This window comes from Lolium perenne, chromosome 7, assembly GCF_019359855.2.
Source record: "Lolium perenne isolate Kyuss_39 chromosome 7, Kyuss_2.0, whole genome shotgun sequence".
Classification (NCBI taxonomy): domain Eukaryota; kingdom Viridiplantae; phylum Streptophyta; class Magnoliopsida; order Poales; family Poaceae; genus Lolium; species Lolium perenne.
In genome coordinates, this window is record NC_067250.2 from 18966191 (window position 1) to 18979491 (window position 13301).

Here is a 13301-nt window from a genome sequence, read left to right on the forward strand (position 1 = left end):
CCGAGGATATGCAACATTGGAGGAGGCACAACAAGAGTACCTCAGAGGAGCTGTAGGAAGATCATGCCATCGATAAGGCAGTGCATTAGCACAGCTGCCGCCGGAGGAAATACATGCTCTACAAGGAGCACCGCCGGAGGAAGTACATGCTCTACAAGGAGCACCGCCAGAGGTACGTCCCAGCCGGGTGAAAGATTACATCATCGCCTTCCTCATCGTGGTGATCGTAAGGATCTTCTTCTTCTGAGCGGTCTCTGATCGTATGTAAGATGCCATGGCATGATAATCTCACCATATTTGAATTGTGGTAAGGATATGGACTTGTGATTTGAGCAACCAAACAGCAGATTCCTGTTTTCAGGCGTGCAAGATGGGCTGGAAACGGGCAACCAAACGATGGGACCTGAGTTCCTTCTCCGGCGCGCAAAAGGGCTCACAGGCTACCAAACGACCGGCCGAAAGTGACCAATGGCCTGTTCGGAACGCGCAATGCCCCCATCTCGTTGGCGCAAGCATACACGAAATCGGCCCAGGCAACCAAACGCCCCCATAAAGCATGAGCTAGGCTGGGGCTAGCCAATTATTTAGGATGTAACCAAACAGCAACCAGATATTCGGTAAGGCAACCAACGGCTGAGAACCAAATGTACCCTCAGTTTCCTGCTTCCGGTCTGGCTACCGGTGCCTGTTACTGGCGAGAGCCTACAGATTTCAATTTTCAGTATTCAAAATGACTAACAACTGAAACAACACAATACATGCCCGGCTGTGTTCATAGAAGTGTGTTACTGTAAGCTTCGTTGGCATATGCAATGTAGACGTGTTCATGTAACAAAAGAAAAAAGATACTAGAGCTTAGAAAAAGGAAAATAAAAAAGGATCGTCGTATTCTTATTCTGTAACATCTTAATCAAAGCTGCACTTGTCGGCCATAGATCCAGCTGAATGGAACACTCGGTAACTGCTTTGCCCTCTCCTGTGTTCGCTCCTCTAGCTTCCTGAACCTTGGTCCCAGTGAGCAGAGAAAATCCTGAGCGCGCCTCCCTTCCCCGGACAGCCCGGTAAGATTGGCGACGTTCCACCTCTCGACCAAGAACTCAAGGATGTCGGCATAGTCCATGGCGGTGTAGACGCCCAGCCGCTGCGCCACCGCGCTGAAGTGCGCAAACAGGTTGTCCTCCTGCCCGTCGTACATAAGGTGGGCAGGCATTGTGACCTTCTTCCTCATCATGGTGGCGAAGGCCAGCACCGTGTAGTCTGGGTCAACCTCGAAGAGCTTCTCCACAATCTTGGTGTACGCCGTCTCATGGCGCTTCTCGTCGGCTGCAATGGTACCGCATATCTGGGCCAGCTTCACATCCCCGTACTTTTTGGCGTGCCTCGCGGTGTTGCCGTGAGATATGAAGGTCGCCCGCTCTTGGAAAGATGTGTAAATGAAACCCTGATAGGGGTTGCCCTCGGTTTTTGGATCCTACACAAAGTAAGAACAACACAAAGGTAGGCTTACCACAAAATTGTATCTTTTTGCGGGAACAAAATTTATATCTTCAACTAGCGAGCAAATGTTTATATTGCAGAAGGTTGCAAACTGGGATAACTAGGCCTTTACCCTTATTTGAGACTTGTAAATATTTGTCAGAGTAAATATCAAATAAAACTGGCAAGAATGGGTGAACAAACTATCATTTGACTCTAAAAAATTTCTGCTCCCTGCCTGCTTTGTCAGCAAATACAACAAAGCAGCAAAAAAAATGGAAAGTCGAATAAAAAGGATGGCATCCTCCATGAAGAAATAAGACACTAAAGTGCTTACCATTCCAGCACCAATCAGATACTGTATGGTCTTCTCAATCTTCCTCATATCAACCCTCCCAGTGAGGTACATATACTTGTTCATGAGATCACCATGCCTGTTCTCCTCGGCTGTCCATGCTCTCGACCAGACAGCCCAGCTGGTTGGGCTGCTGCCGGTCTCGTCACGAACACCGCCATCGAGGCTATTGAGCATTGTTTGGTAAGTAGGGAGTGCTTCCTCGGTGACCATGTCTCCAACCAAACAGACTAAGTAGTCGTCCGGGATCTCCTCAGCTCGCTCCTTCAGCTCCTTGATTTCATCATAGAATCCATCTGAGGAAGGATCTGGCAGGTAGTCCTGCGGCTGCCAGGATTTCTCAACCGGCTTCAGGAGGACCAGGATGTTGTCTTTTGCCCAGTGGTCCAACGAATCAAAAATTTCCTTCTTTTGAGGTGGCAATGAGCGGGTGACTCGGACTCGGAAAGGCGCCTCGCGAGGAGTGAAGGCAGTCTTTTCGGGAATTCCAACCCTTCGTAAGCAAGATAAAGTACCATAAAGATAGGAAGAGTAGTAGCTCGCTGAACTGACAGCATCGAAAAGGGAATACACAAAAACGGCATGGTATGCAATTGAACTGTAGGTTTAACACATGAATATGCTCAAAGACAAGAAGGTGAAAAAACTATCCATACAAGAAATAGTAGCTCGCTGTATAAATAAAAAAAAATGAAAGAGAATAGAATTCTGGTCAATAACCAAATCAGTTTGTAATAAGACGCGGAATAAAAATTTGCAAGAACTTGACTTTTAACCTCAGCAGTACAGCAAGATTATGATGACAAAGCATGAACAAACAAATAAATGACCGAACATAACTGAGCAATTTATTTTATGACCATATTCAGTTCAATCTAGAGGACCTACAGCCTACAGGACACCAGTTTAAAAAATTAAAGATTCACCCATCGCCAAGACGAAAGAACCACTCGCCATCTCCCGTGTCCAGACACGAAGTATCTACCCAACCGAGATCACAGAGCCGAAGCAAGCACTCCGAGATTGATTCAAGAACAGGAAAAAAATCAATAGGAAAAGTTCTTGGTATGATGAAGAGGAAGAACAGAACTCACTTGGCCTTGGAAGCCACGGCCACTACCGTGGTTTTTCTCCTCGGGAAAGAAGACAATAGAGGTGCACGGAAGGCACCGCAGGAAGGCAGGGATGCCATTAGATACATGATCATTTATCAGTCCACCGCCACCCCTTTCAGGACTTAGTTTGGAGTTTTGCGGCGCTTCGAATCTGCTCCTTGAAAAATATACACTTGTGTAGGAGCTGAGGTGGGCGGTGGAACGAGGTGCTGAAGTGGTGTACTAGTACTGAGCCTAGTACTAGTATTATAGGTTCCCGCAAGGCAGAAGTACTAGCACTAAAGGAGGAGAGGAAACCGATTTCATTTTCCTTATGGTACTTTATCTTGCTTATGAAGGGTTGGACCAATAGGGGTGGCGTACAATATCACATGAGCTGGGCAAGTAACGCATGAGCTGGGCAAGGAACGCATGAGCTGAATTCAAGCGAGGGAGGCCAAACATTTCAGAGACAATTCTACACAGTGGCAGACCAGCTCGTCAGCTAACTTTCAATCTATACTAGACAAACATGCGCGTTTCGCCGCGCCGCCTACATACCATTTTGGTTTGCTTTAGTTTTCCAGTGATGCTCATAGACTAAAAGTGCTATCTGTTGTAATATATGGAGAAAAGGGGTCTCTGGAACGGTGGGTTCTGGGTGATGGCGCACTGCACCATTGAGATTGGCGCTTAATGTCTCCTAAAAATGGCATTGATTGGTTGGTGGCAAGTTCCATCATCCACAACGTTAATATAATGCAATCCAAAAAATGAGGAAATAATACTATGCTAAAAAAAAAGTGAGCAATATTACATGGCATGGGGCAAATGAACTATGTATCCATAGTTTTAAATAGCCGGCTATAGCCCCGCTATAGCCCGGCTATAGCCTTTCGAGTAAGGTGCGGCTAAAGGCATTCGCGTGCTAAAAGGTGGCTATAGCCCGCTATAGCCTTTTTCGGAGGTCGCGGCTATATCCTATAGCCCGCTATTTAAAACTATATTGTATCATCTAAAAAAATCATGTTAGTGGTTTCAGACGCTTTAAATGTTCACAATCCAACTTAAATTCAAGTATTATTGATTTAAATAGTAAACGAATAAGGCAGGTCATACATATGAAAGAGGATTGTAGTGAAGGATATCAGTGGTGTACAAATTTGCATAGGAGAAGGCCTAGGGGTGACAAATATTGTACTGTACTACTTGAGATTGTCGCTTAACTGCCTGCATCTTTTTCCTTATTACTGAAGGCAGTGCAGACTCAGCATTATAGTAGCAGATTTCAAAGGGAAATAATCATAAAATGCTCTCCTAGCTTAAGAACTTGCCCTTTCACTTTCCCACTCAATCTTTCCGTACTGAAACTCTGCAACAAAATTCATGAGACTCGAGAGCCTAACAATCCAATCAAGTGAAAAAAAAATATGATGCACTACTGAACATGAATCACCGTAGCAAGGTAGAACGTCCCCTGCTCCAATTCGAAAGTCCTGCCCAGATACCATGAGAGCTAAGGTCATCTACTGTTTTTCATTTTTTGGGGGGAGTGAACCAGAATAGCTTCACAACATTGCGAGCCAGTCAAACCTTCATCTGAACTGAAATTCAAATACCCAGCGAACCTTCAACACTTGCACGGTTCTCAATCCCTATTTACCTTTGGAAAGGTCATTATTAGAACTAAAGGTTGAAGGAACAAAAAAAGGTTGCGATTTCTAGAGCAGATTGGTCTAATAATGCATACTATTGGATAAAAGACTTCTCTTGCAACCATGGAAGCAAACTTAAATTATGCACTCATAAAAATACTTACACCTTATCCTTCCTCTGCAAGAACAGGGTAGAGCCATAGAGGATATATAGGCTTCTAACAGGCTTCTAACATGAAAAGGTTAGCTGCATGCAATGTTATAAGTAATTACTCCAACATCTCAGTTTAGATATAAAATGATTCCAGAAAAAGAAAATATTATTTATAAGCTGAAGAGGTTAGGCTAAATAAAAATATTGCATGTGTAGATAAGTAACACATGGTGTCCTTTAGGTAAGCCAGATTATATCCAACCCAGACCGTACATGTATATGTCTACTAACAAAACCAGACCAATCCAAAAATTAATTGCTAGAAACCAAACCAAACTGTTCGTATTTTCTATTCAAACCCATCCAATCCATTCCATGTTTCCAATCTGAACCCATGGTGTCAAACCAAACCAAGCTAGTTAGGGGCGAGAATGAGGTCGGGTCTATGGGGTTATCGCTGTTATTTTTTTGGGGGTATCCAGACTTCCAGAGATCACTCGGTCGAACTGGACGTGGAGCCTATTCTTGTTACAGGGAGGTGCCGCTCGTCGTAAGGAAATTTTCTTTTCATCAGACAATGGCTCCTATCTCGGATCAAATGGCTCTAAACACCCATCGTCGGAAATAGCCTCTGTAGGCGGGTAGCCAACCCGAATTACAGCCTAGAGGTAATGATGAAAAGTTTGATTTGTCGATAGGGGGATGGATTTGTGAAACATTAACACCAAAACAGGAAGCTACTACTATATTAAAACTACAGTGCTGTAATTCAGTGTGAGCTCTTCAAACAGTAGCTGAAAAGAATTTGCTAGTTTCGAATTACAAAGCGGCAGCGTAAAACAATATAATAGTATCACGAGGATTTTCCTAACTCTAATACCCATATTTTTCAGAAAAGAACCTCACTGCTCTCATTACATTTAAGCTAGAAAGAGAATGAAGGAAGTGAACTCTAGTCAGTTTCCACAAGAATGTACAGTAGTAAAACTATAGGTTAAACAACTGAATGAATCATTCTCTTCAACTGAATCTGAAATCTGTTGCATTAACAAAACTGAAGGAATACATTAGCATTTTTAGCAACTGAAATAAAATAGATTTCTTGAAAATACACGTACCTTAAGACTAATTATTGTGGAATAAATAGCTACATATGCAATTACATTCAGAAGAACTTGGCTTTACTGTTTACTGATTGGCATGTTTTCGCGACAATATGTTGGTCTAAACCAAGCCTACCTACAACTTAAGCAAATAATTTGTTGGAGATATAGCAAAGATAAAATAAGAAACAAATCAGAAAATTGCTTTGTTTGGGAAGAAAAGCAGATTTCCACTGAAAATGACCGCCACTACTATAAAATGAATCTTGACGTCCTCTCAAAATGAGCAGATTCTTAGCTATGTAAAGCCGGAAGATAAATTGCACACCAAGTTCGTTCAAAAAGAAAATGTACACGAAGAGAAGAGATATCATAGATTCATATGGACATGAAACAAAATAAAACCCGACTGAATCTAATTTTTATGTTTTCTCTATACCAATGTTTGACTGGGTGTATGGTCCTAGTTCTTGTTGCAACGGAATAAAGATTGCCCACACAACTCTTATTTGTAGTGCAGGTTTCCAGAAAATGACTGTGACATCCTCTAACAGCAATTACAGAATCATGCAAATTCTTTTAGCTATACAGAATCATGTAACTGAAAAACAGTACTACAATGTCATGTCTCCTATAATCTCGTACAAACGTACGATTAAACTATACCAACGCGTTGTAGCCTTCAGGTTCATATTGCAAAGTTTTAGTATACCAAAGTAGATCATGCGGAGCGGCAATTTATTGCAGCACATTCAGTGAATTACTACATCAACGCATTTCAGATCAAAACAAATACTTGAGTCAGAATGGGCGTGGCGCTTGACTGGCTGAATGCCCCCAGGTTGTCGCGCAAGAAAGGGGTGTGAGGCTCCATGGCTCCATGTGGTGTGGGGGCCACATCCAGCGCGACGGTGAATCAACAGCGGTGAGCAGAAGAAAAGCACAAACACTGAATCGCAGAATAAAACCAGTTGCTGGATTCAGCACCTAGGCTCTAGCGGTGACTCCAAGCGGCAACGGTGCCGCCTGACAGCAGGTCTGGCCAACCCACCCGCCACATCCAGGAGCTGCACCCATCGGCCGACTCCAAACAAATTAACTGCATTGCTATGCTATAATGTTATTGACACGAGACAGGAGCACATGCATTTTCCATGTAATTTTTTTTTCTAGGCATAATTGCTACTTCTGATTTTCATCGAATCCTAGAGGCCAGGCATCATAGAAATACTCTACAACAGTTCTAATCAACGTGATGGAGTTACCTCTTGCTACGGCCACGCCTACGGTGGCGTTTCTTGTACTCCGAACTCCTATCTTGCGCCCCTGGATCTCTGATTATGGCGAGTGTGCGGCGAACCCTTGGTGATAAGGCGGCATATCTTCCGCCTATCTCCCGCTACTGTTCTAGCAGTAGCCTACTATCCAGCGGCGCACGGGACCAAGGAACACGAAAAAACGGTCGAACAACGGAGCAGCGGTTTCCGCCGTCGCAAATGTTTCCTCCCTGCGCTCAGCCGGAGCGCCGCCGTCGGTAGCCAAGAAGAACCTAGTGTTCCGGCAAGGAAGCTCGAATCCTAGAGGTAGTTTCGCAGTGGACAGAAGATGGAGGAAGATTGAAATTCCGGGGGAAGATGCAAACGGCGAAGGGACATGACCTGGGGGGATTCTGTTTTCCTTCCCCAACAGTCCAACACTGACTGACTGAGATGCAGGCCAGTGCACACCGGTGGACCGGACCGGTTTTACTATTCATTTTAACCTGGGCCGGTGCTCACCAGCCGGACTTTTCAACAAGCTTACGGCTTTTAGGTAACTAGATGGACCTAGCGCGCTTTGCTGCGCTGTTTTTTTCTACTATCATGCAATCTTTTTTGCCTTTTGTTCAGAGAGTTGAATAGCTAACCTGCTTGTTGGTGACAACACCAACTCATAAAACTTAAGAGGTGGATTTTTTTTCATTCTAAATGAGAATAGTATAGTTAGTTTTATGGACACATGCTTCTTCACAAGATCACAATATCACATTGAGACTATTCACACGGTGATCACCTAGAGACAAAGGGAGAGGAGGTTCATGTCCGGCGTAGACTAAAAAAAGTTTAGACCGTAGGCAGTCGACATCAGCTGCTAGGAGTGAAATAATCTAGCAGAACACGTCGATGTTAAAAAAAAATCGAGAACCCATAGGAGATCTGTGCGTCATTTCATTAAGAAGAGAAACATAGTCGAGCACAAGTCCCAGCTACGCCACCACCCACCCAGCACCGGGAGGTGAGGGAAACCACACGGATAAACATAGTCGATGTTATTTTTGGCTGCTTATGAGACTTTTCTTGGCCCTTGTCTACAGCGTCTAAACTATTCAAACATATTAATACATAAAAATGGAGATGTAAACACCAGATTTTATCAAGAGGGATAAAGCACAATGAAATTCATAAGAAAATCATTTATTTTAGCTAATAAAGTTTGTAAAGTATGAGCATACAATTGCAATCACCCGTTCACCACTGATCAATATGCAACAAGGTGCCCATAAGACCCATAAAATTGCACTCAACTCAAAAAATTCATTAGTCACAAGATTAACATCAACATGAGGCTACAATGCTAGAGCTGCGTGCCATCGAGGTAGACTCACAGTATGCTCTTGTCATATCTAGGGATGCTTCTCCTAGACAAAGGTATGTGTGCTGGCGCTACACATCAATGGCTTGTGTCAGCTTATTTCCAAGTGCAAAGGCAAAGATGGGATGGGAAGACTTCGCCAATCTGCATGCTCTTGCTCTTGATGGTGCCCGCAAACTGGTAGCTGTTGGGAAATTCCTAGACACGTGCATAAGTTCAACTCAGATTGAGTACCATCCTTAGCAATATCCTAAACATGCTTAAGAGCATTTGTATGCATGTGGGGACAGACCTAAACATCTTAGCTCACATGAGATCGCGCGCATTCGCCTATCATGATTATCATGTCCCTGTTAGGGTAGAAGCACATGTCAACTTTGCCCGGTTGGCAGGAACTGTCACAAATGTGGGAAAATTGCCCTCCCAAACCAACCCCCGTAAAGCCATTTCCACTGGTTGTGCCTTTAAGTGGCGGTAGGAAAACACCAAGGTATCAGGCCCACCATTTTCCAAGAAGATAGCCTAACTTAGACACACATTTCTGGAATTGAAATCTCACTGACAATATGAATGCATAGAGTGGGATTAATATAAACATGGTGAATGCAACTGCAGAGTACATGGTCATAATGTTACCTTCTCATCTAGTAGGATATATCTTAGCTGCCTACCGAAAACAGAGACCCGTGAAGTATGCTTGGCCGGTAGGCCTGGTAGGGCATATCGCAACTGCTGCCCAAGAACAGTGGCCCGTGGAGCAAGCTCAGCCGGTTAGCCCCATGTTGAGCTTGTTTGCCACAGCTGATCTGTAAATTGTAATCAAATGGGCATATCGGTGATCTAGCTAATTCTTCATAAATAACACACCAACGGCTTTTAAAACATAGCATTAAAAAGTTATTCAACTCAGTATTCAACTCACACTTCCAAGGGTCTAACTACTTTTAATAGTCTCCGGCGACAAACAACATGTTCGCAAGATATGAACAAACTCTTATTTATCTCTGATAGCTATATTATTTAAGAAATAAATCCACAAACTTGCTGACAAAACATATAGAGAACAGGAAATAGCTACAGGTTTCCAGCGTCGGAAAAATTAACTCCTTAAATTACTATATGCCTCATGTCTTATCATTTTTTAAAGATCACGTAGAAATATGTATGTGTCAATAATATCCTGAAGGAGCACTTAGCTTCAACAGGCCGAAGCACTTGATCAGCCAGCCCTACCACTGTAGGCAGCAGGGCGACCTGCATAGGTGGGCATGGCACCCCCTTCCGTTGGGCTCTGCGACTGCTAGCTATCAATACCTCCTTCACTAAAAAAAAAGGACGTACCCAGTGCTGAGAGCTCCCACGCTGTGCAGGGTCTGGGGAAGGTGTTAGTGGCAAGCCTTACCCTCACAAAGTGCTATGTGAGGAGACCGCGACTCGAACCTAGGACCTCTCGGTCACAGGCGGTGAGGCTCTACCGCTGCACCAGGCCCGCCCTTCTACCTCCTTCACTCAAAAAAATGCAAAATCCGCATAACTCAGGACCATATGTAATATTGTCAGATGCATGTGGGCTGCATAAAAAGTGTACTCTGAAGTGCATTTAGAGCATCCACAATGCAAATCGGCAACACTTAACTTTTAATATTCAGATGAACTAACAAAATGTAAACATTTAATTCACAGGAATTGTTCCAACTATTATTATAATGAAACTGGAAGTATTCTCCATGTAACAGAGAAATTTTACCAGACATACTCGCAGAATCAAATGAATAATTGTAGATACAAATAGATAGACGTGTTTTGTCAAAGCATGTCATATATTTTACATAGTGAAATGGACTAAGCGGATAGGGAAGATTACAAAGAAATCACACTTTTTCATCATCCCAGCACTGGTTATATGATGTAACACGCATGGAACCAAGAAGCATACTGAAATACTACCGAGGAGACACTTCAAAATATATCTTAATTAGACATCCCTTTTGCGAAGGGTGGGCCTGGTGCAGCGGTAGAGCCTCACCGCCTGTGACCGAGAGGTCCCAGGTTCGAGTCGCGGTCTCCTCACATTGCACTTCGTGAGGGTAAGGCTTGCCACTAACACCTTCCCCAGACTCCGCACAGTGCGGGAGCTCTTAGCACTGGGTACGTCCTTTTTAGACATCCCTTTTGCACCCCCAACACTAATTAGTGGAACCCAGGGTATCTGCTACTTTTTTTGCAAATTCCAGAGAACAAAGAAAATGGAATCACCGGAAAATGCAGGTTACAAATTTTGTACTTTCTTAAAAAATCTGCACATTAGCAAGACCACCTGCCCTGTGATAGTTGTTAATGTCTCCAGAAATAAGACATGGTTTTAGTTCAATTTACCAATATTTATGAAGACTCCGTCAAGTTCTTTAAATACATGATGCAATCAGTTCACCTAAGCTTTGTCACATCCTATGTCACCTTAAGTAAAAAACAAAGACTACTCAAGCAACAAACGGAGATATCTGCAAAAATCAAGTAACATTGAACCAGAATCTTCCAATTGACTGAATAACATGACTACCAATTAATTGGTCTCAAATGATGTACAAACCTATCTTGCTAATGTTATCAGAATGCATCGATCTTATCAAACCACATTGAGTATGAACTGAATTATTAAGTAACAGCTACCATGATTTTCAAGTTCAACTGAACTCGCTGACTTGGAAGTCCAGAGCAGGCACATGAACTGAATGATGAACATGAGAAATAAATGTCCGCAATTTCTCCCTATAATTACTTTCCAGTGAATCAGAAAAGGCATCCAACTAAGTGAGAACGAAATCAAACTCACCTCTTGTAGCTGCAATCAGCTGATCAGTGGCCCTCTAAACAGGGACTAATCAGCTGGCCAATTTTTATCAGGGCTTTTAGGTTATGATTTCTTCAAGGTAGCTCTTATTAAATAATAAAGCATATGATAACTAACTATACAGCACATTAGGTAATTCTTGAGTTATACTGTATCATAAGCAAATGATTGATTTAACACCCTGGCGAATGAAAGTGCAGCATGCCAAAATATCCTTGGATGATATAGCGAGACTGATGCTTGGCATCAAAACATCTGATGTGGACCCTCCGTCAATCACGCTAGTTTGCACGCACAATCCATTCAAAAGAACACATTCAGATCCATTTATCCAACAGCTTGTTCGAGCTACACCATATAATTACCAAAAAAAAATCAAAGATGGGGAAGACAGACCGTACCTCCACGCTCCAGAAGGTGCGACCTGGAGTAGGGGCAGATCGGAGAGGGGGCGACCACCAGCAGATCGTGGAAGAACCTGGCCTACAGATCCGGCGGTCGTTTAGGAGATCAGGTCGAAGGCAGCTCGGACCTTCAAAGGGGGTCAGGACCCAGGACTGGCCGTGGCGCCCGCGACCTCCATGGCGGCCCTGCCGTGCTCACTGGCGACCCGGAGGCCAGGCAGCACCTACAGGTGGGATCAAGGGCCGGTGGGGATTATGGGGAAGGAAAGGCCGACGGCCCGGTGGCGGAGAGGCACACGCGAGGAGGACATCGCCGCCACAATCCATGAGGGGGACACATCCTCCATCCGACGAAGCAACAGACAGAAGTCCCCACTCACACCTGCTACAGCGCCAACACGAACAAATTTCAGTCCACGCAGAAACAATCACCGACGAACAAAACGCATGCATCCACGGTGAGACCCGACGACCCACCCCACCGGAGCTAGCAAAAAAATAAATAGAGTAGCTAAAAAATAAATCAAGCGGTCGAAGAAACAAATCAGACCAGAGCGAGGAAGATTAGCAGACGCAGCGAAAGATCAGAAGGAGTTATATTGGAAACAAAGGGCGCACGCGAACTGGATGCAAGGGGGTGATAGGAACACGAAATTTTTTCATGCGGCAGCCACAGAGAGGAAGAAGCAAAATCATATAAAATGTTTGAAACGGGAAGATGGTGTTGTGGTGGAGGCGGATGAAGCCATGAAAGATGTGGCGACTAATTATTTTTCCGAACTTTTCACTTCCACTACAGGTACAAGGGTGGAGGAACTTTTGGAACACGTTGATCCACGAGTGACACCGGTTATGAACGAGATGCTATGTAAAGAGTACACTGCACAAGAGGTGAAAGAGGCTCTGGATTCCATTGGTGATTTGAAGGCGCCCGGTCCTCATGGTATGCATGCAATATTTTATAAAAGGTTATGGGATGTTGTGGGAGATAAAGTAACACAAGAGGTACTGAATGTATTAAGAGGGGGAATGATGCCTGCTGAATGGAATGACACTTCAGTTGTCCTCATACCGAAGGTGAAAAATCCAGATTGTATGAAGGATCTAAGGCCTATAAGCTTGTGTAATGTGGTGTACAAATTGATTTCCAAAGTTTTGGCAAATAGACTAAAGGAAATTCTTGATGAGATCATATCTCCAAATCAAAGTGCTTTTGTGCCGGGTCGCTTGATAACGGACAACGTTCTTCTAGCATATGAGTGCACACACTACATGAAGAACAAGAGAAGAGGAAAGGATGTCTATGCAGGGGTTAAACTAGATATGAGTAAGGCCTATGACAGAGTCGAGTGGCCTTTTGTGAAAAAGATGATGCGTAAGATGGGATTTGCGGAGGAATGGATATCAATTATCATGAAGTGTGTCACAACGGTCAGTTATCAGATCAGGCTGAATGGGACACATACTGATACAATTATTCCGCAGAGAGGGCTTCAACAGGGAGACCCGCTCTCCCCGTACCTCTTTCTTATATGCGCTGAAGGTTTTTCAGTGGTGCTAAACCAAATGGAAGTGAGT

General features: G+C 43.8%; 1 protein-coding gene across 4 annotated transcripts; it reads right to left on the reverse strand.

Moving 5' to 3' along the window:
- Window positions 1-688: 688 nt before the first annotated feature.
- Window positions 689-12538, reverse strand: LOC127311252 (stearoyl-[acyl-carrier-protein] 9-desaturase 5, chloroplastic). Of its 4 annotated transcripts, none has more exons than XM_051341636.2 (5): window positions 12274-12538; window positions 11721-12105; window positions 9105-9274; window positions 1814-2324; window positions 689-1471 (listed from the first exon to the last, which is right to left on the reverse strand). In XM_051341636.2, exons 3-5 carry the CDS (start codon window positions 9110-9112, stop codon window positions 911-913), a joined length of 1080 nt encoding a protein of 359 aa, XP_051197596.1. In that variant the 5' UTR covers window positions 9113-9274; window positions 11721-12105; window positions 12274-12538; the 3' UTR covers window positions 689-910. The 4 variants fall into 4 exon arrangements, with proteins under 4 accessions (XP_051197596.1, XP_051197598.1, XP_051197597.1 ...); XM_051341638.2 differs by having other exon boundaries at window positions 11721-12108; XM_051341637.2 differs by lacking the exon at window positions 12274-12538 and having other exon boundaries at window positions 11721-12241.
- Between the last annotated feature and the right edge of the window lie 763 nt (window positions 12539-13301).

What these genes read in the sequence shown, in the direction of transcription:
- LOC127311252 (XM_051341635.2), bottom strand. Translation starts at nt 3,038, where the DNA reads ATGATCATGTATCTAATGGCATCCCTGCCTTCCTGCGGTGCCTTCCGT. An exon ending in GCCGTGGCTTCCAAGGCCAA is followed by an intron (nt 2,325 to 2,925) that starts GTGAGTTCTGTT and finishes TTGCTTACGAAG; the next exon opens with GGTTGGAATTCCCGAAAAGA. An exon ending in ATCTGATTGGTGCTGGAATG is followed by an intron (nt 1,472 to 1,813) that starts GTAAGCACTTTA and finishes TACTTTGTGTAG; the next exon opens with GATCCAAAAACCGAGGGCAA.